Source organism: Alnus glutinosa, chromosome 2 (genome assembly GCF_958979055.1).
Source record: "Alnus glutinosa chromosome 2, dhAlnGlut1.1, whole genome shotgun sequence".
NCBI classification, from domain to species: Eukaryota; Viridiplantae; Streptophyta; class Magnoliopsida; order Fagales; family Betulaceae; genus Alnus; species Alnus glutinosa.
The window spans coordinates 23,564,863-23,588,960 of record NC_084887.1 but is presented as its reverse complement, the minus strand read 5'-3'; the positions used below and the strand labels follow the sequence as shown (position 1 = coordinate 23,588,960).

At 35.3% G+C, this 24,098-nt stretch overlaps 1 protein-coding gene across 4 annotated transcripts; it reads right to left on the bottom strand.

The window, feature by feature from the left end:
• Nucleotides 1-442: 442 nt before the first annotated feature.
• LOC133861819 (MADS-box protein AGL42-like) lies at nucleotides 443-24,098 on the bottom strand. 4 transcript variants are annotated; one of them, XM_062297636.1, is made up of 9 exons: nucleotides 23,681-24,097; nucleotides 23,487-23,568; nucleotides 23,204-23,405; nucleotides 15,972-16,056; nucleotides 1,870-1,931; nucleotides 1,684-1,783; nucleotides 1,444-1,485; nucleotides 1,309-1,350; nucleotides 443-869 (listed from the first exon to the last, which is right to left on the bottom strand). In XM_062297636.1, the coding sequence occupies exons 3-9, from the start codon at nucleotides 23,383-23,385 to the stop codon at nucleotides 693-695; spliced, it is 690 nt and encodes a 229-aa protein (XP_062153620.1). In that variant the 5' UTR covers nucleotides 23,386-23,405; nucleotides 23,487-23,568; nucleotides 23,681-24,097; the 3' UTR covers nucleotides 443-692. The 4 variants fall into 4 exon arrangements, with proteins under 4 accessions (XP_062153620.1, XP_062153619.1, XP_062153621.1 ...); XM_062297635.1 differs by having other exon boundaries at nucleotides 23,204-23,388; nucleotides 23,681-24,096; XM_062297637.1 differs by having other exon boundaries at nucleotides 443-845; nucleotides 23,204-23,388; nucleotides 23,487-24,098.

The window sequence follows — 24,098 nt, the reverse complement described above, 5'->3', positions numbered from 1 at the left end:
ATATTGAGGATATACCTCTTCTGAGAAAAAAATAATCCCAATTGGATTGGTAATCACTTCAATTCCCAGAAAGAAATTCAATGTTCCGAAGTCTTTGACAGTTCTGCTGCCATCCACAAAGCCGTATAGATGAATGCCTCTCAAGTAAAGAATACACAAGAATGTGTTTTTTTTTTTTTTTTTTTTTCTTCCTGTTTTTGTCATATTAGTTTCTACGGCTAAACCATGTAATGGACTGGATTCAGATGAAAATGGTATTTGCCGCTAATGTAAGATACACAAGAATCATCAATAATTTCAATTCTATGCCGCTAAAACAGAATATATTTCAATTTTTTCAATCAATGGCATGTACCAGCAACAATTTCAAAGTACATATAAACCTCATGAAACCTGCTTGAACTAGTGTACAATGTTCAATAAATCAATATACACAAATACATACTTGAAAAACAAAACAAAATTAATAATAGACGCTTTGTCTCAAGTCTTTAATTACCTTATCAGTGGCATGAATCATATTACATAAGGTGGGTGATATACTTACATTCAAATATGTGCTTACACTTTCATTAACAATCATAGGAAGGAGAAGTATTATTTGACCTGGACAAGTCAGAAAGTAAACAAATACAATCATAGTGCAATATTATTTTTTTTACTTACGAAGCAATTTATTCGACGGTGAGAAATCATCTTTGGGTTTCAAAGACACCAGAAGCCTTCACTGCTTTTGAGCAGCGCATTTCTGGCAGTCCAATGAACAATTCAGTCTCCACATCTGTCTGTGAACTCTGGCAACTTCTGCTACAGTTCGTTACAACGTCTTTCTCTTGAGCTAAAACCTCCCGTGGATTTTTTGCTCCGTACTAATGTCATCAATATTAATAGGAAATATATATATCAAACATCATGGTTCATGTTCGGTTGAAAAGGATGGCAATATGACAATCTAAGAAAGACATCAAAGACCACCAGTGATGGTGGTTCAGTGGTCTCAAGGTAATTCTCACGTGGTTAGGCACGCACTAAGGAGTGAGTTTGAATCCCACAATGGGAATCACTCTCTTGATTAGTGTTAGCAACCTTAGGTCCTACTCATGCATTTGTAGGATTGGGTCAGATTATGACTCAATTGGTCTTGAGAGAACGCCTGCGGTTTTTCACCGTCTAGGCCTCTCCTGAGCAATTCTAGGCGGGTTAGTGCTACCATGGTAACGTCCAAATAAAGTAGTCACAATTGGTCGTCCCCTCCAAACCTTTTTAATGACACAGAAAAAAATAATGAAGAAGCTATCAAAGGTTCACCTGTTCGCGTAACCTTGCATTCTCCTCAAGCAGAAGGCTCTCCTGAATTTGAAGAAAAGATAATAAATTTAGTCACGTACATTTTAGCAACCCAAAAAAGAAGAAAAGACAGTCTCAACGTACGGCAATATATACCTTTGCTTTTAGCTGCGTTATCTGCTCCACAAATAATTGAGCCTGTAATTTAGGCCATTTCCTGTTTGTTAGCTTTCATGATTTTTCATTTTGTTATCATTTGGTTGCTGAGAATGGCAAGATGCGGAACTGAGAAGATAATCAGAATCTTCCAGCCTCTCAACTTCCTCTCCCCATTTCCATGGCAACCGGAGAGAATAATTTTGTGGAAGAAAGCCGTGTTCAGTTGAGGTTGTATACCTTTCTTGCCCTGATGCTGCGTAAGCTTCGCCCCAGCTGGCTTTCAATCTCCTGGAGTTCCTCAAAAGTACATAAGCTTAAGCCATGTCCCAAAAGCTTCCTGTGACAGGCTGATTCCAAAGTTTAGAAATACCAGTTAATTTATACCAAATACAGCAAGAAGAAGTGTCAAAGCAAGTGATGAACCTTTGAGAATCATCAAGATGCTCAATCTTCTTTGCCATGCTTGCACTTTCTCGCTTCAGTCGCTGCATGTAGAATTGATTCATATTACTTGTAGACTTTGTAAAGTATAATCCCAAAGCGTATAATGATGCTAAGAGAGATTATATTCGTTACTAGAGAAAGGCAAGAGAAAAACAAGTGATCATGACTTCCTTGGCAATGGGACTTCTATTGTTGCATGCATATGCATATGACAATGGGACTCTATCAATGACGTATACACATAAAGGCCTTATTGTTATTACTATATTTATCCTTATGTTCTAACTTTTATAGCTAACGATCAAGTATTATCATATTTCCGCTATTCATTCAGTGGGAGAAAAGATTAATGTTTTGAAGGCGAGGAAGATTAGATTTCATTATCAGAATTTCAAGCCTAAAGATAGTTGAAAGAGAAGGAGAAATTTGGTCTCTTATTATTTCTTGATGATCTTACTGATACAATTACAATGTTTATAAAGAGGAGCAATGATGTCAATCTAATATGAAAATACAACAAATGAGAAATAAATCGAAATCATATTAGAATCAAATCAACCTCATATCTTCAACACTCCCCCTCAAGCTGAGGCAAAGATGTTTTGCATGCCCAGCTTGCACAATGCTGAATGAAAAAGACTAGTGGACACCCCCTTCGTCAAAATATCCTTAAGTTGCTCCCTTGTCCTCACGAGGTGTACAAATTATACATGCACGCAACTTTTCCTTAATAAATTATGTGTCCATCAGTTTCAATGTTTTTAGTTCATTTAGTTCAATCATGCTTAATTGGATTATGAGCGGTATTAATGTGGCCTTGTTGTCGCAGTATAATCTCATAGGCTCCTTACAATCATATCCAAGTTCTTTTAGCGGAATCTTCAACCATAATAACTCACATATCCAATGGGTCATGGCTTGCAATTCAGCCCTGCACTAGATCTAGCAACCACTGACTATTTCTTACTATTTCAGGTAACAAGATTTCCTCCCAAAAGAGAACAATATCCCAAAGTAGATCTTCTATCAGTGACTAACCCAACCCAATCTGTGTCTATATAAGCTTCTACATTCCGGTGATCAAGTCGAGCAAACAACAATCCCTTCCCTGTGAAGATTTCAAATAACAAAGTATTTTGTAAACTGCTTCTATATAAAACTCCCAGGGTGAATTCATAAACTGACTTACTACAGTAACTACATAGGCAATGCCAGGACGAGTGTGCAACAAATATATTAACCTGTCAACCAATCGTTAGCACCTGCCTTTATCCACCAAAGGACTTTCATTACTTTCTTCTAACTTTTTATTCTGCTCTACTGGATTGTCAACAGCCTTAGGCATTCATATTCCCTTGAGTAGATCAAGAATATATTTCTGCTAGGAGGAAGATACCATGTCTCGATCTTGCTACTTCTATACCCAGAAAATATTTTAAATGACCCAAGTCTTTTATCTCAAATTCATTGGCCAAATATTTCTTCCACCTCTGTATTTCCACGTTATCATTTCTAGTGAATACGATATCATAACATAAGAAATTAAAGTAGTTACCTTTCCCTGTGACGAATGTTTGAGTGTATGATCCGCTTGACTTTGTTTATAGCCAAATCTCTGAATAGCTCGAGAGAATCTCTCAAACCACACTTTTATAGCTTGTTTCAGTCCATATAAGACTTTCTTCGATTTACACACTTGACCCTTAACTAAAGAGAATTGAAGGCCAGGAGAAAGTTCCACGTATACTTCTCCATCTAGATCTCTATGAAGGGAATGCATTCTTCACATCAAGATGCTGAAATGGTCAATCTAAGTTAACTACCACAGAAAGTACGATGGGATAGAATTCATCTTTGCTACTGGGGCCAACGCCTACTCGTAGTCTATCCCATAAGTTTGAGTAAAGCCTTTTGCCACCAACCGCACCTTATATCTTTTCACTGAACCATTAGCCGTATGCTTCACTCTAAACACTCATTTACATCCAACCGCCTTTTTTCCACTAGGCAACTCAACTAGCTCTAATGTTTTATTTTTGTATAGAGTTATCATCTCTTTCTGCATCGATTTCCTCCCCTTTGGATCACTAATTGCCTCTGTAAATTTTTGGGAATAGACACAAAAGACAATTTGAATACAAGAAACGATATGAGGATGAAAGATCCTAATAAGATACAAAGTTGGAGTTAGGGTGTTGAGTACAAGATCTAACTCCTTTACATTGAGCAGTAGCCAAATTCATATCATCGACAACAGGTATTGAAGAATTTAAATAAAGGGTAGAAATACTATTACTTGAGTCAAAGTAAGATGTTTGGCAAGTAGCATAAAAAAAAGTCTTACTTTTATTGCGTCCGAAGTAAACTCTCAACTCCTCCACTAAAGGTTGCTCATACAACTCATTAGTAGGAGACTAATCAACAAGCGGGAGACTCATCAACAAGCGGTTGTTGTTTATCATGCTCTAGCATAGGAGCAGGGTCAGGTAAAGAACTACTCATAGAATACTTCTCTTCGCTCGAACTCTCCCCTTGAATAGAAGTGTGGGTGGATAAAAAATATGGTTGACTCAAAAAAGGTAACATCCATCGAGACAAAAATGCTTCCGCAATGGGGGATGATAACATTTATACCTCTTCTAAGAAGGGGAATAACCCACAAAGATACATTTGAGAGCACGATGATCTAATTTACCCCAAGTTAGACCATGAATATGAACAAAGCAAACACAACCAAACACCTTTGGAGTTACCTCAGGAAGATGTAGATTCTTCTACTCAACAACTCCATTATGCTAGGGGCTATCAACACAAGTGGTTTGATGGATAATACCATGTTCATGAAAAAGGTACCGATACTAGACAGATATTCACCCCTTTTATTAGAACATACAATTTTTATTAAAGGCATTAAATTGGGTCTAAATCATGTGGTGAAATATTTGAAAAACAGATGAAACCTCACTTTTATCTTTTAACAAATAGACCCATGTGATCCAAGAACAATTATCAATGAAATACAAACTACCAATAATCAGATAAAGAAACCATCCGTGAAGGACCTCAAACATCAATATGAACAAGAACAAAAGGCACATCACTTTTAGTTATAATACTAGGAGAAAATGACACCGGATGATGTTTAGCATGTTCCCAAGTTTCAAACTCTAACTAAGAACAAGATTACTCAAAAATAAGGAAACATCTGATGCATTAACAGAATTGAAGGATGCTCTAACCACTGATGCCAAAGCCAAATTCTTTCTCCAGAGTCATCCAAGCGAACAATGTGATAAGCCTGTGTGAGACAACCTTGTGTCGTGGGCTGAGAATCCACATAGTACAAACCATCTCTCAAGCTACCAATACCAATATCCTACCCGTGACTAGGTTATGAAAAAGACGATAATCATAATAGAAGATGACTCTACAAATTAACTCATTGGTAATATGAGCAATGGACAAGAAATTAGCTACAAAATCTGGTATATGAAGGACAGATGACAACGATATGGAAGGTGTGAAAAAAATGGAGCCTTCACCATACATTGAATTCACTATTTTAACTTTTTCCCTGCCAGAACAAACATTATAAGAAGAAAATGAAGATATACTGGTCATATGATTGAAGGCCTCTGAGTCGATGATCCAAGAATCATAAGATAGAGTAGCAAATGCATTCAAAACTATGGTCAAATTACTTGTATAGGAGTAGAAAGAGGATGCAAGAGCAGATGATTCCAATCGGGACCTAAGCTGATGAAGTGTATCTATCACTTCCTTGTAAAATTTATTTCCCCTATTGTACTTATCTTGTTCTTTTTTTCAGAATGAAAATTTCGCCGTCTTTTAGCTCTCTTGCTCCCATTCTGAACCAAAACAAATTAACTACACCCAATTACATTGTTTGGAAATGTAATTTGTATATTGTGCTTACGGTTGAAAGGCACAAGCTTGTGTTGACTCAAACATGCCTAGATTTCCCAACTATTGATGCCTTTCATAAGGATCATCAGCGATATGATCGTTGGCATAAGTCCACTAAGATAGAAAAGTGCTACATTTTGGCCACAGTGTCAAATGTACTTCAGTACCAGATGCAGGATATGTAACACCCAAGAAAGTAATTACAAGTCACCATAGAAACACTTAGTGAGAAAAACCTTAAAATTTGGGGGGGAAAATGCCCAATACTAGTGTTGGCGTTTGAGTGGGAGTTTTTTTTTTTTTTTTTTTTATCAAACGAAACACTTCAGAAGTGACACAAAATGTTTCGTTCCCTAGGAGAGGTCGAGCGGTGTAGCAAACGGTAAAGGCCAGAACATTCTGTTCGCTAGGAGTGTTCGAACGTGTAGCAAACGGTGAAGGCCAAAACATTCCGTTCGTTGAGAGCGTTCAAACGGTATAGCAAACAGTGAAAGTCTGAATGGGACAGAATGCACCGTTTGCTAGGGCGTTCGAACGGCGCCTGTTCTAAGAGGAATATTTGAACATTGACTTGTGTCGTCGAAAGAGGCATCGAATTTGATGCGGAAATTGGGTTTAAAAACATGATTTTTGGCTCCACATTTCTCACTCTCTCTTCACAATTTTCTCTCTTCTCCCACCGAGGACTTGAGCTCAAGCCATGGATAATGATTCAAGAGAGTTTCTAAAGCCAAATCTAACCACGGGAACGTGATTCTTGGTGTTAGAACATCGTTTTCGTCGATCGATTTAATATAAATCATTAAACCCTAGTTTTTTCTAATGTTAGATTCATTTTTGGAGGTTAATGCTTAATTTCTCAAATTTCTTTAGGGCTTTTACTTGTAGAAGAGTAATTAGCTTGGGTCAAGCTTTGGATTGGAGTTTTGTGGTATGAAACTTCGGATTTCTACGTAAATCAAGGTAAGACCCCATACCCTAGATTTTTCTTCTAGGTGTTGTAAATTAGAATTTTGGTTTCTAACCCTAAAGTTTCTCTATGGGTTAATGCTAGTTAATAGGGTGTCAAATGAAACCCTAGAATTTCTACGAGTTATCATGGGTAGATGACACTTGTAATATTCAAGTATTATTGGATTGTGAATAATGGTGCTTTTGCAATGTGAAACACATGGTGGGCATAGCAAAGCTTAGGTTAGGAGTCCTTTCTCTAAGGTCAAGTTGATATTGTAAGTATATAATTTACTGAGGATGATACCACTTTTTTAATGTTTTTTAAAGGTTTTAATGTTTAATGTTTTGTAAGTATTTTACTTATAGATTAGCACAGGGACCATTTTTTAAAGTGGTTTCAAAAGCATGATATATGAATTGAATCGAGCCAATTGTATGTTGTGTTGATAAATGTATGATGATCACTTTTGATGTTTTCAAGTATGTTAAAAATATGTTTTGATTAGTTATGAGTTATGAAATAATGTTGAATGATGCATGAACATGAAAACAAAGTACGATAATTTTATGGCATGACGCCCAATCATGAACAAGAATAAAGAAATGTGCATAAGAGATTAATATATTAGGAAAAATCCCAGGAATTAGTCTAAGGAACAAGTCCCTAGGCGCAAACCCTCGATGTTGTTAACTTAATGATGATATGAAGGACAAGTCCTCGAAAGAAGTGAGTAGCAAGCTCTCACTACTTAAAGACAAGTTCCTCATGATGATATGTATGTTACGTGCAAGGATATCCTAAAAGCCGTCAGGAACAAGTTCCAAAGCAATAAGCAAGAAAGAATGTAAAAGACTGAATGGAACAAATGAAACCATGCATTTCATAATTTACAATGATGGATATGTTGTGAATTGTTAAGTTTTCATGCTAGATGTATTAGTATGTATATGTGCCTGAATGGAACATAGCACATATATATTGTTACAACTGGTTGCATATGATATTTTCATACGTGTCATGTTTAGATATGTTTATATACTTGTGTTACGCTACTCAATAGGACAGGCTGCATGTATATGGGTGTAACTGAGTTGTGATGCTTTACGATTCTAGGCTTAAATATGCTTATATGCCTGTGTTTTGCTACTCCAGAGGGTGAGATGCACGTATGTATGTGCAACTAAGTTATACCATATACTCACATATGTTATTACTTAAATGGGTTTGTATATGTATGCTTCCAAGCAAAAGTTTGAATCGTGCACATATATTCACAACTAAATAGTATGTTTTATGGTTTTCATAACTACAATTTTTTACTTCATTAGCTACGAACTGTTTCTTCTAAAAGAATATAAAAACCAAAAGTAGCTATTAATGTAAACTCGTGTGAAAAGTGAAAAGTCAGCTCAGTGTGAAAATTCAATGACTCTTATACTTGTTGAGATCGTGGACTCATATATCTGCCTATCTTATTGTGGTAACCCCACAATTAGGCTTGGCAATTTTGACACGACCCGCGAATCCAACACGAATATATAGAGTTTGGGTTTAGGCTATAACCCGTTTATGACCCGCCGACCTGTTTATGACACGTTATGACCCATCAACCCGTTTATGACATATTTATATCGCGTTAATGACACATTTTTTATTAAATTAGCTAAACGGGTTGACACACCAACCCGATGGGTTGACACGGCAACCCGAATTGCCAAGCCTACCCACAATCACATAGAAAATGTTGTTGATGCAGGTGGAGAGGACGTTGATGAGGATCATGTCCTCATGTACTTGGGCTACTACGATTGAGGTCGTGTGATGTTGTTTGCTTTTGTTAGTCAATCTCCTTTTGTACATCATTAGAGCTTGTCTGTAAACACTCACGATGTAATTATGAAATTTTGTCGCATATAACACTTTTGTATAGCCATTCTTTTGTATATAGTTGATGATACAATGTTAAAACTTGAAAAATATAAATTTTTTTTTTTATAAGTAAGAATTCATAAAAAAGCACAGAGAGGCGCAACCCTAGAACACAGGAAGAATACAGAAGAGCCCCTAAACAGAGGAAAGAAACGAACAAGAAAGTAAAAAATCAGCGAACAGCATACTACCCGAGCTATGTGCCGACACCCAAAGATATAACATTTTAAGCACATTTCTACAAAGAGCTCCAACCGATACCTCCATACCCACAAAAAGCCTAGAATTTCTCTCATGCCACAAGCCCCACAAAACACATGAAGGAACCTGCTTCAAAATACCGAGAACAGGACCACGACCACGCAAAGTGCTCCAACCACTCAATAACTCCAAGACACTACTAGGCATAACCCACTCCGCCCCGAAAAAGCTATAAAAAGAACTCCAAACAACCCGTGCCACATCACAATGAAGAAGAAGGTGATCAACGGATTCCCCATATTTTTTACACAAATATAGACTTTTATGTCAGCTTTGTGTGTTATGTGTTATTATGAAATGTTTAGATGTTTCCGTTGCAAAGTAGTATCTCTAATGTGATATGTTAATGTTATGAGAAGTTATTCAGTATGCACAGGTTATTGTGATGATTGGGATAAAATATTTATATTAAATCGGGTCATCATAGGATATATAACACATAGCCTAAACCAGAGTTAAGAGATCAAGTTTGAATTATGTGAATGGGGTCTTGGACCCGGAACAATTCTCGATTCAGCTTTTGGTCTGGGGGATCGATCCCAAGGACTCTAGGATGGATCCTAGGTCCTAGAAACCCTAGAGATCGATCCTTACTCGAGTGTATGCGATATTTAGGGTTTTTAAGGCTCCCGAACGATGGTTAAAGCTTGTGTATACCCCTTTAACATAACCCTAGCCTCCATTTAGTTTCCCTAAGCCTTCAAAAGCGTTCCTAGAGTGAGAAACAAAAAGAAGAGAGAGAAAGTTGAAATACAATAGTTCTGAAGTTTTTGTTGAGAGTTTCAAAGCCCCGTAAGCTGAAGATATCGTTTCTTATACGTAATCTCTCATGTTGAGTGATTCTTTTCTCTAGGTTTGTGTGTGTGTGTGTGTGTTCTTGGTTTATTTTAATCATTAGAATATTGTATTATGAATAGTTTTACAGTGTGTTCCGTTAAACTATAGCTTTTGGTTTGATGAATGTCTTAATCGATTTGTTTTTGGAGTTATAGCATTTTGGATTGATGAGACCAGAATTGTTGAAGAGGTTTATTGGTTGGTTGTGTTTGATTATCAGGTTGTAGACTGCTGTATTTGAAATGCAAAACTTTCTGTATTTGAAAAACATAGGCTTGGTTTTGAGATTTGAGGCCTTAGATGATGTCTAGGATGATCCTTCCGAACTTCCTGAACCCTTATGAGCTTGTTGAGTTCATTGAGGTTCTATTTTTGGTGTATTGTATCCGCTATCGTGCAGGCATGTTAGAACGGTTATCTAGAGATCTCGATGAACCAGACTATAGGTTTGATCATGATTTCTATTTAAGCTTTGAAGATATTTATTATTTGATTTATCGTTCTTAGTATATTATTTTTGGGGATTGTTTTGGATTTTCAGACTAGAGGGTTATCTATTGTTATTTAAGTTATGTGGGAAGGCTACTATTTTGCTCTGGATATTTATGGTGTTATGGTTTATTATATTTAGCAATCTTGTATGTGTTTTATGTGTTTAGTGAGCCTAGAGGTTTGAGAGATCCCTTGTAGCTTATTTACTAGGTAAATAGGTCTTGAAAAGCGCACCATGTTAATTATTAATTAATTAATTAATTTCAGGGGCGTTACAAGATGTCACTTGCCTCACACATCATGACCAGTCTGAATAAGATGTTTGGTGACCAGGGTCATGTTGCTACAGGACACGATGAGAAGCCTATTGTTGCGAGGATTGCTGAAGGAACTCCAATTAGAGAACTTTGTCTAAAAATGATCTCCTATATAAATGAACTAGAGATCTTGGGTGCTAAGATTGATGGTGAATCTCAAGTGCATATGATCCTCCAATTCCTGCCAAAATCGATCAGTCAATTCAGTATTCATGATGCGATGAATAAAAAGGTCTATACATTCTCTGAGTTGATAAATGAGCTTTGTGCAGCGGAAGGCATCCTGAAAGCCAGGGATACTGTCAATATGGCTCACGCTTCTACTTCTAGGTCTCAGCTAAAAGGCAAGGCTGGAAAGAAGAAGAAGAGGACCAAACAGTCAAGTAAGCAAGTTGCCACAAGAGTAACAAAAGCAAGAAATCAGGCAAGAAAGGCAATACCAAAGGGAAAGTATTTCCACTGCAGTGAGGCTAGGGATTGGAAGATAATTTGTCCCAAGTATCTGGCTACTAAGGGCTAAGGTATGTATACATCATTCTTAGTTGAAACATGTTTTGTGCTAAATCCCACAAGATCCTAGTGAATGGATTCAGGGTCCAGTAATCATATCTGCAATATGTTGCAGGGATTCCAGGAGACTGTATGATGGGGAGATGTACCTGACACTTAGAAATGGGACGAGTTTCCAATTTTAGCTATTGGAGTTTTTCATTTGTATTTCGGTTCTAGAATTTTAATATTAGAAGACTGTTTTATGTACCTAGTATTTGCAGAAATTTTATTTTTGTAACTTATATGGGTAAGTCTAGTTATATTTCTATTTTGAAACATGATGAAGTCATTAAGGAATATAAATTGTTTATATGTTCAAGTTCTATTGTTTATGGTCTTTATATTATTACTCCTTATTCAAACATTGCACAACTCCGAACACGAATCAGACTTACATGTTTTACCATCAAAGAGAAAATTTCCTTCTACAAATGAAGTTTATCTTTGGCTCTAGGTCATTTTAATCCAAACAGGATCCAAAAATTAAAATTGGTTAAGGATGGGATTTTGGGCTCATTCGAACTTGAGGAATTCCTAGTTTGTGAATCTTGTTTAAAGGGTAATTTGTAACGCCCTAGCTTTTTAAATAAGTCATAAAAAGATAAATTCCACGTACCACGTACTACTTTCTCATACACTTGCAGTGGAAGAAAGTCGAGTATAATTTTTCTTTTTCTTTTTTTGAAACTAAAAACTTACAAAAGTTATCCGAGCTTCTATTTGAACAACATTTCTCATATATGTAACTTAGTGTCATTTACAAACTTAACTATAATATATTTACATATACTAAAAAGAAGCCACAAGCGAAATATAAAACTTCTAAGAACTGGCTTTAGCAAAAGCCAGCTCTTCGAAAGGTGAAGGCCTCCGGCCAGCCTCACGGGTAAAAGTCCAGAACCACATACGGGTCCTTAATTAACCGCCTCTTAAGTGATATCTGTAAAATTTCACAATTTTACAGATGCATGTATGAGTCCAAGGCTCAGCAAGCATAAACATTCTGACCTTTGTAGTGTGTGATGTTTGTTTGCCCCATTTTCCTTTTAAAACTCCCTTCTCTATTATTTGTAAAGCAACTATCACAATTCAGAGTTTTCATAAAAGTTGTTTATATATATAAAGTGTCATAGCCGTTTTGAAAGTCACGTTTTAAAGAGAGGGTTTATACATAGTAGTAAAAACAAGCTTTATTTTCTTTTGCATTTCCTTTTCTACATATATAACTTCATACCCCATAAAATGAAGCAAGTAAAACAGTTGATATCATGTAGTAATGTAAACAACAGTTATTCAGAACATAAACAGCATAGAACAGATGCAGATATATATACAGAATAGTACTGTCAAGTGTTTAACCCCCACTTCACCTTGGGTAAAATAGATAAGTGTTTGACTCTCTTAATGATGTTAGACATGTTATGGATCTAAAGGAGAATCATTTCTATTAGATCCAAATGGCTGCACATGGAAAACAGAAAACGGAATTCTAAAACTGAGTAAGGTGCAATGGTTGGAAGCAAAGGACAGAAATTGGGGAACTCTACAAGTTAGTACGGAATACAGTTGTAGGTGGAGCAACAGTTACTACCTCAAGTGATAATGATAGTGATAGTACTGATTTATGACATGAGCAAAAGAGGCATGATGAAATCCTATAAACAAAAGCTATTGAAGTGTGTTTAAAGGCTGTGGGTAGGCTTTTGGAAATATTGCCTATATGGAAAACAATGTAGGGTTAGATTCAAGAGAGGTAGTCTACTAGTCACAGAAGTGAAGGTGATTGGATTGTGCATATATACAGAAATGAATGGGGTCTTGTGCCAGTACTATCAAAAGGTAAAAGCTGAGTACTTTGTTTCTTTTGTTGTCTATTATTCAAGAAAGGTATGGATTTATTCTATGAAGAAAAAAAAAATTAAAATAAATAAAATAAAATATTTAAGAGATGAAAAGCAGAAGCTGAAAAACAAATTAGTAGACAGTTAAAGCGCGTAAGGTCTAAAAATGGTAAGGACTGCAAATTCACAATATTTATTGATCACTGAAAGGAGGAAGGAATTGTGCCTCACTTTACCAATAAGGAATTCCACAACAAACTGGAGTAGCCGAATGATAAAACTCTCTTAAAAAGTCGAAAGCAGAATGTTGGACTTGATAAATCCTTTTGGTCTCAAACTCTGAAATAGCATGTTTTCTTATTAACAAATCCTCGTCTACAGCCATTACTCCAGAAGAGGTATGCATGATAGGCCAGCTAGCAAATTACTCTATTCTCAACGTATTTGAATGTCCAGCATATGCTCACATTCAAAGCACAGAAAGAAGTAATTTTGACCCCAAGTCAAGGAAGTGCATGTTCATCAGATATAAAAAGGGAGTGAAATAATAAAAGGTACTCGTTATCAGGATGTAGTGTTTGATAAATAGTGTGTACAAAAACGTAACAAAGAAGATGATACAAAAGGGTATTAAAATGGTCGTCAGAAAAGAGATATAGTTCTGCTGGAGGTAGAGTTAAATGATGCAAAATGTCATGAGATAGTGACATGGTGCAAACAGTGAACAAAAGTAGCAACAACACTACGTTATTGCCAGAGGAAGAGATAGAAGAAATCATAAGGCAACATCAGGTAAGACTTTGAAGATATGGTTTCTTTTGCTTTTATTACTAAATCTGGAGATCCATCTAATTTTCAAGATGCCATTAGTACTAAGAACCCTAAAGGAAAGAAAGCTACAGTATGTTGACAAAGATGGTGCCATTAGAAAAGTTCAAACATTGCTTAAACTTAAGTAGCTTGGAAAGATATTGACGTTCGCGGGTGTGGAAGAAAGCTATATTCTAAGTGGAGAGTGTAGGAAGTATGCTATCTTTTGGTCAAGGCATACGCGAGAGATCTTCAGATAACTTCCAAAATTCAACTCAAGGTGATGTGCCTTGAATTCTTCTACTTCGGATTATAAGCATTTTGAGAATTCCACACTCTATATAAATTGTAAACTCAAATCAAGGTTTCAATACTGTGTCTATTTTGTATGAGGAGCTGCCATTAGGCTTAGGAAGAGAGCTGGTAATCCTTATCTCTCACAAGTCAGCTAGCCGAAGGAACTCTCATCTTCAGCGAGCATAGGTATCATTTACCGAACCACTTAAATCCTGCGTTTTTGTTTTTCTTTTTTTTAATGTGAGTTGTTCTTCTTTATTTGCTTGCATTGAGTTTCATCTGTTTTGCACAACAATCCATTCTATCTCTTTCTGCCCCTTTCACACTGTCTATTTACAGTGATGCGCAATGACAAAAGTTAATTGGGTCCTGTAATTTTATTTAGGTTTTATTAATTCTAATTTTCAAGAGTCAAATGTGTTTTTGTAATTTAATTTACTAAATGGGCGTTGCCACAGGTTATTTTAGGTTATTAATTCAATAAATGGTAACAATGATGTTGCCCTAGATTATGTTAGACAAGTCAGTAAATGGGTGTTGCCCTATGATTTAGTTGTAATTAAGTCTATTTAAACATGCTTTGTAGTACTCCAATGGAGGCAGATTTTGATGGAATAAAATTATGAGAAAGTGATTTTCTCCCTCCTCTTTTTCTTCTTCCTCTCTTTCTTTCCCAGCTTCTTCTCTTTTCACTCTTTCCTTAGTTTTTTCTCTCTTTCTAGCTTGTCTTTTCTCTCTCTCCTCTCTTAACTTTTATACTCTAATTTTGCCCTAATTTTGTTGTGTGGTTTTTATGATTATTTTGTCCGGCATCATATAGCCCCATGAACTGGCCAATTTTGACTCTTAGCAACCCTATAAAAATACTCCTTCCCTCATACCCTCTCAAATCTTAAATTTCATAAATTTTTGCCAACATTTAGCCACCAATAACCAATCACATTTCAACCTTGAATCCTATTTTTATCACTGCCCAGAAATTCCAAAAGCGAGTTCTTTTGACGTTCATTAGAATCAGTTACTTTGCTCTCAAACCTTAAGCCTTTTCAATCGCTAATTAATATACGACCCTAAAGCATTTCTTACAGAATCACAAATCTTACTACCATAATTTTAACCAACCCCAATTCACTCACTTAGTAAGGGTGCGTTTGACATTGTGATTTTGTAGATAAAAAGTGTGATTTTAAACCAAATTCTTGGGATTGCGTTTTTAAAAAAATTGTGATTTGAAACGCAGAAGATCTGCATTTTGAAATCTCAACCAAAGAGGTGCTTTTTTGAAATCCCACAATTATAAAAAGCTTAACTGCAACTTTAAATGCCAAACTGCTATTTTGTCAACCATAACTGCATTTTTAAAAATCACTTTTTCAAATTGCACATTTTAAAATCGCTATTTTTAAATCGCAAACCCAAACAGACCCTAAGCAATAGCGGGTTTCTGGTAGGCACTATATTAGGAAGACAACTTTCCAACACATGGAGCAAACTGGTAATGCTTCGCCACATGAATCAGAAAAACCAGGATGTGATCATATAAACTGAACTACACTTATTCTCCTATCATGTCTCCTTCTCTCCTCGTCCCATTTCCAATATGGGGGGATATATGATATATAACCCTTTCAGCAAAGACATGATGAGAATTGAGCAAAAACTGCCTAATTATTTTGAACAAAAACTGCTGTAAAAAACGACGTGGAAGCAAATATCGGCAGTATTTATCTTCTTCATTATACTGATTGTGATTGATGCCAAGAGTGAAGAATTTACCAAATCCTTATTTAGTACGCATTTCTACTATCTTTTCCTCAAGAATATCACAAGAATATATTCTTAAATTCCAAGATAAAGGTCTACCTGCATATATTGTTCCACTTGATCAGTGTTGTTGGTTTGCCCACCTTTTGCATGTTTATAGTATCGTTCTATCGTCTTTTGCATGCTGACCATCCAAAGAACAAGATGTTATCATTACATGTAACCTATAGCTTAAAAAAGAAACTCTACAGCATGATGTAACTAAATTGTAATTGTATGATCGATAGCTAAAATATAACAGTTGACTTTCCAAGTTTTGGTATAATTTCAATTGAGAAATATCTTTTTACTGCATCAGTGTAATTGTGCCTATCATTCCAATTTAATGTACAGTTTGTTACAATGATGGGTTAGAGGCGATTATGGATCCCATGGAAAGAAAATTGTTTCCCTCTAATTCATTTAGAATTTTATCTGAAAAATAATATTAATGTATGTGTAACGAAAAGTATGACTCTAAAGCTTTCCATGATTGAAGTATGCTGCAACAACTCACGTTTTGTCCATTGTTATGCTAATGTTTCTCTACTTATTGGCATTTTCAAATGCCCTATTCATTTATTCAGCATATAATTTACTACTTATCTATTAAAAGTAAAAACACAGAAGTGTAATGGAATATATATGTTGCACCACAGAAAAAATGCTCATACTCGTTTATGATACATTATGGTCAAATATCTGACCCTAACTGTTATATGAGAAGCACATGAGAATTCAAATTGATATGGACACCTTATGAGAATTCAAGTTGACGTGACCCAAATTAGTTATCCTTATAATAGTTTACGAAACAGTCAATTGTTTAAATGCCTTAGAAATATAGGTACATTAATTCTGATACGCCCTTTTTTGTGTGCCAAGACCCCCTTATAAGTGGAACCTAACACATGAAACATTAATTAAAATGGGAGATGGAGTGTTGAGAAGCTTCAGTGCGATTTCTTATGAGATGGACTAGGCGAAGAGTTCAAATATCACTTGGTAAGTTGGGCTAAGGTTTGTTCTCCAATCTCTGAAGGAGGGTTAGGGGTTTGGAACATGGTGACGTTCAATCATGCTCTCTTAGGAAATGGCTTTGGTGCTATGTGCTTAAGAAAGAGGCTTAGTAGAGAGTGGTGGTTGACTCCAAATTTAGAAGTTCTTGGGGGTAGGTGGAGCTCTAACAAGCCTCTTGGGGCTTAGGGGTAGGGTTAGTATGGAAGAATATTATGAGCAGTTAAAGGAAGTTTTCCAAACATATATACCAGATTTGATATGGGAGATGGATCTAAGGTTAGGTTTTGACATGATCTTTGGTGTGTGGACACAGCCCTTAAGGATGCTTGTCTAGATTTATTTGGTATTGTGTGCACAAATTATGCATATGTCATGGCTCTCTTGGAGATTTCTAGCAGTTCCAAACAATGGAACGTGAGCTTTGCTAGAGCAACTCATGATTGGAAGGTAGATGTCTTTACTTCGTTCTTCAGGGTGTTGTATTATGTTAGAGTGAGACGGGAATGTGAAAACAAATTGTGGTGGGTTTCCATTCAAAAGAGGGTTGTTCGCTATTAAATCCTTCTACAACGTCATGGTTAGTAATGCTGGCTTTCGTTTTCCATGGAAGAATGTTTGGCGAACTAAGGTTCCTTTGAGGGTGGTCTTTTTTGCTTGGTGCAGCCCTAATGAAGATCCTTACTATAGATAATCTTATAGGAAGTGGCACATCATTGTGGTCAGCAGGTGGTACATGTGTAAAATGAATGAAAAGTCTGTAGACCTCTTCATTGTGAGGTTGCCGGTACCATTTGTAATTTTTTTTTTAGTCAATTTGGGTTGTCTTGGATTATGCCTAGACGAGTAGTAGACTTGTATGCTTGTTAGTGGATTGCTGGTAGTTCTCGGAGTGCAACTATGTGAAAAATGGAGTCTTCTTGCCTTTTATGGTGTTTTTGGAGGGAAATGAACAACAAAAGTTTTGAGGACCGTGAGAGGACTTTGGAGGAGATTCAGTCTTTATTCTTGAATATATACTTTGTATCTCTGAACAGCTTTGTTTACCCTTTGATGATTATTTATTATGATTTTTTTGTTCCTTCTGCTCCTAGCTAGGTGTTTCTCTCGTATACTTCCTATGTAAGTGGGAGTACTTTAAGCTTTTAATGATATTTCAATTACTTATAAAATGAAATAAAAAAATAAACATGTTACGCCATTGGCTTCAAAATTTAAATTGATAGAAAATAGTAAATTTAATCATTTAATTAATATTTTAATCGAATTCATGAGTAAATAAAATTAAGGGAAAATCTAGAAATCTTCAAAACTAGCTAGCTACCTCCTCACTCGGATTATAAAATGTAATAGAAGTATGCATAAACCTCATATTTTCACCTACTAACACCTAACAGCAAAAATTCGAACTTTCTTCTAACAAGTCCCAAATAAAAAATAAATAAAAAGACGGATGAGCTGCTAATCATTTTATGCAAAAGCTCCTTTAATGTGTTTAACATTAGGCATATCCTCCAAAACTTTTAGTGTTCTCAGTTGCCCTCTTTCAACTTATGCAGCTTTACTTTGAATGAGAAAAAAAGCCTGGATTATTAACTCCTTTAGCATATAATTTAGGTGATCTTAACCATCATGCACAACACTCCCACTGAAATGGGACTTCATTTATACTTGATTAGGTCATGACTCTCATTCCAGTCATTAGAGTAGAGAAGTTTTAGCTAGAGATCTTGTTAAAAGAAATAAATTAATTAATTTTTTTAAAAAAAAAAAAAGAAGAAGAAGAAGAAGAAAGAAAAGAAATAAAACAAATTGCAAAAATGTGTAAAAGAATATAGGACCGTAAAGAATTCATTATGCTCTAGAGCAATTTGAGAGTGAGATACTTGAGCTCTAAAGCTCATAGCATAAATTTATTTTCTTTTCTTTTATTCTTAATTTTGGCCAGAAGAAGACACGTAGCATGAAGCTAAAACTGCAAGAACCACAGAGGTGCGAGGTTCCTGATATCTAATGCACAAGCCTAGATTAAATCAATGCAGTTTATAAATGAGATGTATGTAAAGAAAACAAGGAGAGTACTGGGAAGGAATAATGGAGACATTTTGTTCTAAGTCGGTTTTTACATGCAAACACTAGGGTTTTTCATTATTTCTCTATATAAGGATGTCCATACTCCATAGTCGATTGGAGACTAAGCCTAAGCCGTCAAAAAGTTCTATATTGTTGCCTAGCTTCATTCTTCTTGTGTGCCAAGAGAGTTTTGTGTTACAGCTTCTGTTGCTATCTCCATTGGACTAGTTCTTTGTTCTTCAAACCACAAGATCATTGTTCAAATCAACATGTAGTCTACCAGTGGGTCGATAAGGATTCCATATAAAGAAGATTGGCCAGTGAGGAGATGGAGCTATCGTGGGCAGAGGCAAGCAAGAAGTTTGTCTACGCACAGATCGCCTTAGTCGTTACAAAGGGTTTTGTGAGTGTACTATGCTAACATATCAAATCTTCTTTAGTGATTGGTTTATTTGGTTTCACTGGCCAGAATGGTTTTACTTTTGAGGTGCTCAAAGTGTTTCCACTTCGTCAACAAAATCTTTGTGTTGATTGTGTGGTGGTTTTATATTTTGTTGTTTGTGATTTCATAACTGCTACATAATTTTTCAATTAATTGATGCATATTGCGTTTTTGTTTGTGCTTGGGGTTGGATCACAATCCTTTCACCTGTCAATTGGGAGCCCACGCGGAAAAATGAATGGCCAGGATCGAATCTTAGATGATAGCATTCAAACGAAACATCATCTCCATGTGTCAACCATTGTGAGGGTTACTAAAGAGCAGCACGATTCGGCGCGTATTTAATGCTTCTAACATTGTATTTTGAATTGGCTTTAAAAAAAAAAAAAAAAAAAAAAAAAAAAAAAAAAAAAAAAAAAAAAAAAGAAGAAAGAAGTAAATAGAGGCTCCCATCACACAAAAAGTATTGGTTTGAAGTAATTGCTTACTAAAACGTGGACTCACCAGTTCCATTTGTAGAATTGTTTGATTTTATAGTTTTAGTAGTAGAAAGTGAGGAGGATCCCAACATTCACTTGGACTACTATCCTTAGGATTTAAGGAATGTTCATTTTTTAGGTTTAGTTTTTGAGGTCGAGGCTATTTTGTGGAGGACCAATCAAGCTCAGGCCTTGAGCATGTGTAAACTTTTGATAATGTGTAGCATAGGGTAACAATGATATGTATATATTGTCAAAACATGTTTATGGTTAATGAAGTTATCTTTTAGTTAGTACTCTAGTGTTTATACTAAGTTTGTGGTTTCAACAAAATATATATATAGAAAATTTAACTTTGTTAATGTATGAGTAATAGTAGTAGCGCCACATGGATTATATGAAATATAGAATTTATTTATGGCGAGGCATTACAAGACCTGGTGAGGACGTCGGAGATTTGAGCGGGTAAGATTGGGACACCCCAAAAATTTAGTCTCACATGGTGGGTGGATTGTCCAAAATGAGTAAGTGATAAAGGCGTTCATGAATGCTAAATTCTACATTGGTTTCAGATTAGGTGAAATTGAGTTTTATAAATGATTCTATGGAACACTAATTGTAATTGATTAGTTCTTTTATAGTGATATTGCAGTTGCAAGTTTAAGCTCCCATCACAAAACTTATTAGTGGCTTTATTTGTAAAAAGTAATTGGTGAGAAGCTTAAAGGAGGAAAGACAAAAGTATTAGTTTTGCGGACTATTTGGAGATAAACACCACTTTCACGTTATGAGGACTATATAGAAGGAGAAGAATGCTAAGACTGTCGAAGGAAAGGGAATCCATTACCACATTCACGTTAGTGGACCATATAGATCGAAGGGGATAAATGCTAAGACTGTCTAAGGAAAGGAGCTAACAATATTGGGATTGGAAATTATATTCTTGAGATTGCTATTTGATTGGATGAAGGCCCTAGGGAAATTTCATTTTCATCTATCTTGGAATTCTTAGGCTTTTGTAATTCTAGAACTTAGTTTTAATAATCTTGCATATGTATCTCTTGTATATGTACGTCTCCTGCAGTACTAGAGTATACGCCTTTTTTCATTCCTTAAATTCAGATTATTTATCAAATTGTATCTGTTCCCCATAAAAAAAAAAAAAGGTTAAAAAAAAAAAATAAACAATCTTCTATTTACACCAGTAATGACCTTATAAGTTAACAAATCACTTGACTGCAGGTTTCTTTTACTGTTAATTTGAAAGTACTGCATGTGGCTGAAAGGATCATTTAAAGGAGATGTACTTGAGTCATCTCAAATATTTAGAAAAGAATGTACTGGGCATTAGGTTATAGAAAAAACTGTGTTCAGGAAAAAAAATTATTCAGGTCGTTTCGTATGCATATTGCTTATAGTTAAATTAAGGTTCAATTGAAGTTCCTTTCTTTCTATGCTACTGCTTCTGCAGAAGTTTAGGAGGCATTCAACAATATAATTCTATGATTGCAGAGAAGAGCTATAAGTAACTCAGAGTTAAAGATTTAGATGAGTAAATTAGTGCAGGTTTATGAAGAAACCAAAAGAGCTACTATTTTCTTCTAAAAGATATTGAAAATGATAAGAAAACTGATGGAATAAGTGAACTTGAAAAGGGAAAAAGAATGAAGTAATGATTTAGTGATGATATATACCAAATAACAAAGGCGATGGCATAAACAAAAAGTTAAGTGGGGGATGAAAAGACCAATGATTATGACTCTTGAACTTGAAGGTGAGCAAGTCGGTTGGATATATGTACTCTTTGGATGAATTGCAAGCCGTTTTATATGTCTTTGGATAATTTTCAATTCCACTAAATATTGAATGCAAAACAAACTTAAGCAACCAAAGATTTAAATGAAGACAGTTTTTGTAACAAAATATCTTAAACAACATAAAATTTTAAATAACATGTTTACACGCACAAGCACACATAAAATTGTATTGAAGTGAATATATTATTCACACATGAAGACATACTTTAGACACTCCAAGGTACCATATACCATTTACGTATTAATTGAGCACATCTAACCAGATTTATAAAACTAACATACACACTTGAAATTTTGGTTCTCCACCCTAAAAAATTAGCGGCGTCTTTTTTTTTTTTTTTCTTTTTGCGATTAGCATCGTTTTATAAATGACACTAAATGGTTTTTTTCTTTTTGTAGTGATATTAATTAAATGATATATTTATGTTGTAGTAGATACATAAAGTATATACTACACCCAAAGTTCAATAGCCCCAAAAGAAATCTGATTCACAATAAAATATACTTTCTTAACCAAAAAATAAAAAGATACATACACAAAGTACACATAAAATCTCATAGGTCAAAAAGTACGACATAAAAGAAGTGTTGATCAAAACAGAAAGCCTCATGAAATATTGTATACCACGCAAAGCACTATACCTATTGATGTCATCTATCAAACTTTTAAATTTGCAGGTCTTGGAAGGAACTTCTTATGTGTTAAATTATTTATTTATTGTCTCATAGGACAATCATTTTGATTCCATTTTTGGCGTTGTAATTATTATATTTTTATTTTTTTGGAGTGGTGATTTGATAGTAATTATGATGTAAAACTAGTTCCTTCAAGGAAATGTTTAAAAATTGCATTTAATTAAACCAGTTCCAAAAACAAACTGGCTGGCTGTAACCGTTTCTCATCAAACTATAACAAACCCTAATTACCAATTAAATTAGGCACTTGAAGAAATTCAGTAAAGATGAAAAGAAGGACAAAATCAGAAAAGAAAACAAGAATAAAGAAGCTAAGACAGAGAGAGAGGTACTAAAGATCATAGGTCTGTAAATTCCTCATAATTTAAAAGATTTGGCAATTCTACAAAATTCTTGTTTTGAAGAAATCTACAAAGGTTCTATATATGTAAAGTCTGATCAATGCGAAAGCTATATATTCAAACAGAAAGAGAGATCAATGAAATAAAATAAAATAAAAATCTATATATCAAACACTGGAAGGCAAGTACATCGTACACTAGGCCTCTACTACGATTTCCCAGACCTTGTTTGCTACAGCACGCATTCATAGATATTCCAAAAACATACATGATTCTTTATACATTAATGAAGAAACAAAAAAATAAATAAAAAACGAGTGGCTCATAAATCTTTGACTTCATGTTACCAATTAGTAGCATAAAAAATTAAAAGAAAAAAGAAATGGAGGATTGTGTGATTCTATATTGGGTGATAAAAGAAACATACTCGGTGCTTGAGAACTCATGGAGCCTGCCTTTCTGTGAAAAGACGATCACGGCGACTTCGGCCTCGCAAAGGACAGAGAGCTCGTAGGCCTTCTTCAGCAGCCCATTTCGGCGCTTCGAGAAGGTGACTTGCCGGCTCGTCGCATTCTCAATTCGCTTCATCTGAATCTTCCCTCTCACCATCTCCTAAATCACCACAAAAACTGTACTTTCACATCAATCTGACTTAACCCCCTCAATATCGGAGAAAAAAAATATCAACAAGAAATAATTCAAAATCTCACTAAGTTCTGGAGAAGATTCCAAAAACGCTTGTGCTTTGGTTCAAGAAGTGGAGGAAAGTTATGTCAAGAAGAATTTTGAAATCTATAACAAGTAAGTGCAAAAAATTGAGGGAAATTACACTGTGAGAACCCACCCAGACCAGAAGGAAACTTGGAAAAAAAAAAATTACTCGAAGTTTTGATGAAAACTATACCTCAGAAAGATTCACAAAAAAACGAACGGACACAAAAATATGAAAACCCAGAGAGAATATCAGAATTTTACATCCCAGAAAACCCAGCTGAAAGATTTCCAGAACAAAAACGCCGAATGATATCTCAAATCTTCCCAGAAATCCCAGGAGGATTTATGGGAGCGACAGAACACCAAAACGCATGGGATTTTTTCATAGAAAAACTCAGACCACGGAGACCCCAGTAAGATTTAGACAACGAGAAACAGCTACATATCAGAGGGATACGAAAACGGAAAAAAAAAACTTCAGAAACCCTAGGAAGATTCCGAGAGCAGAAACGAAGAGCGTCCCTATTTACTGTGGATGTAGCTATCTCTTTAGACCGAGACCACAAGACCTTTATTTTCTTATTCATCAAGTTCTTTGCCTTCTCTTT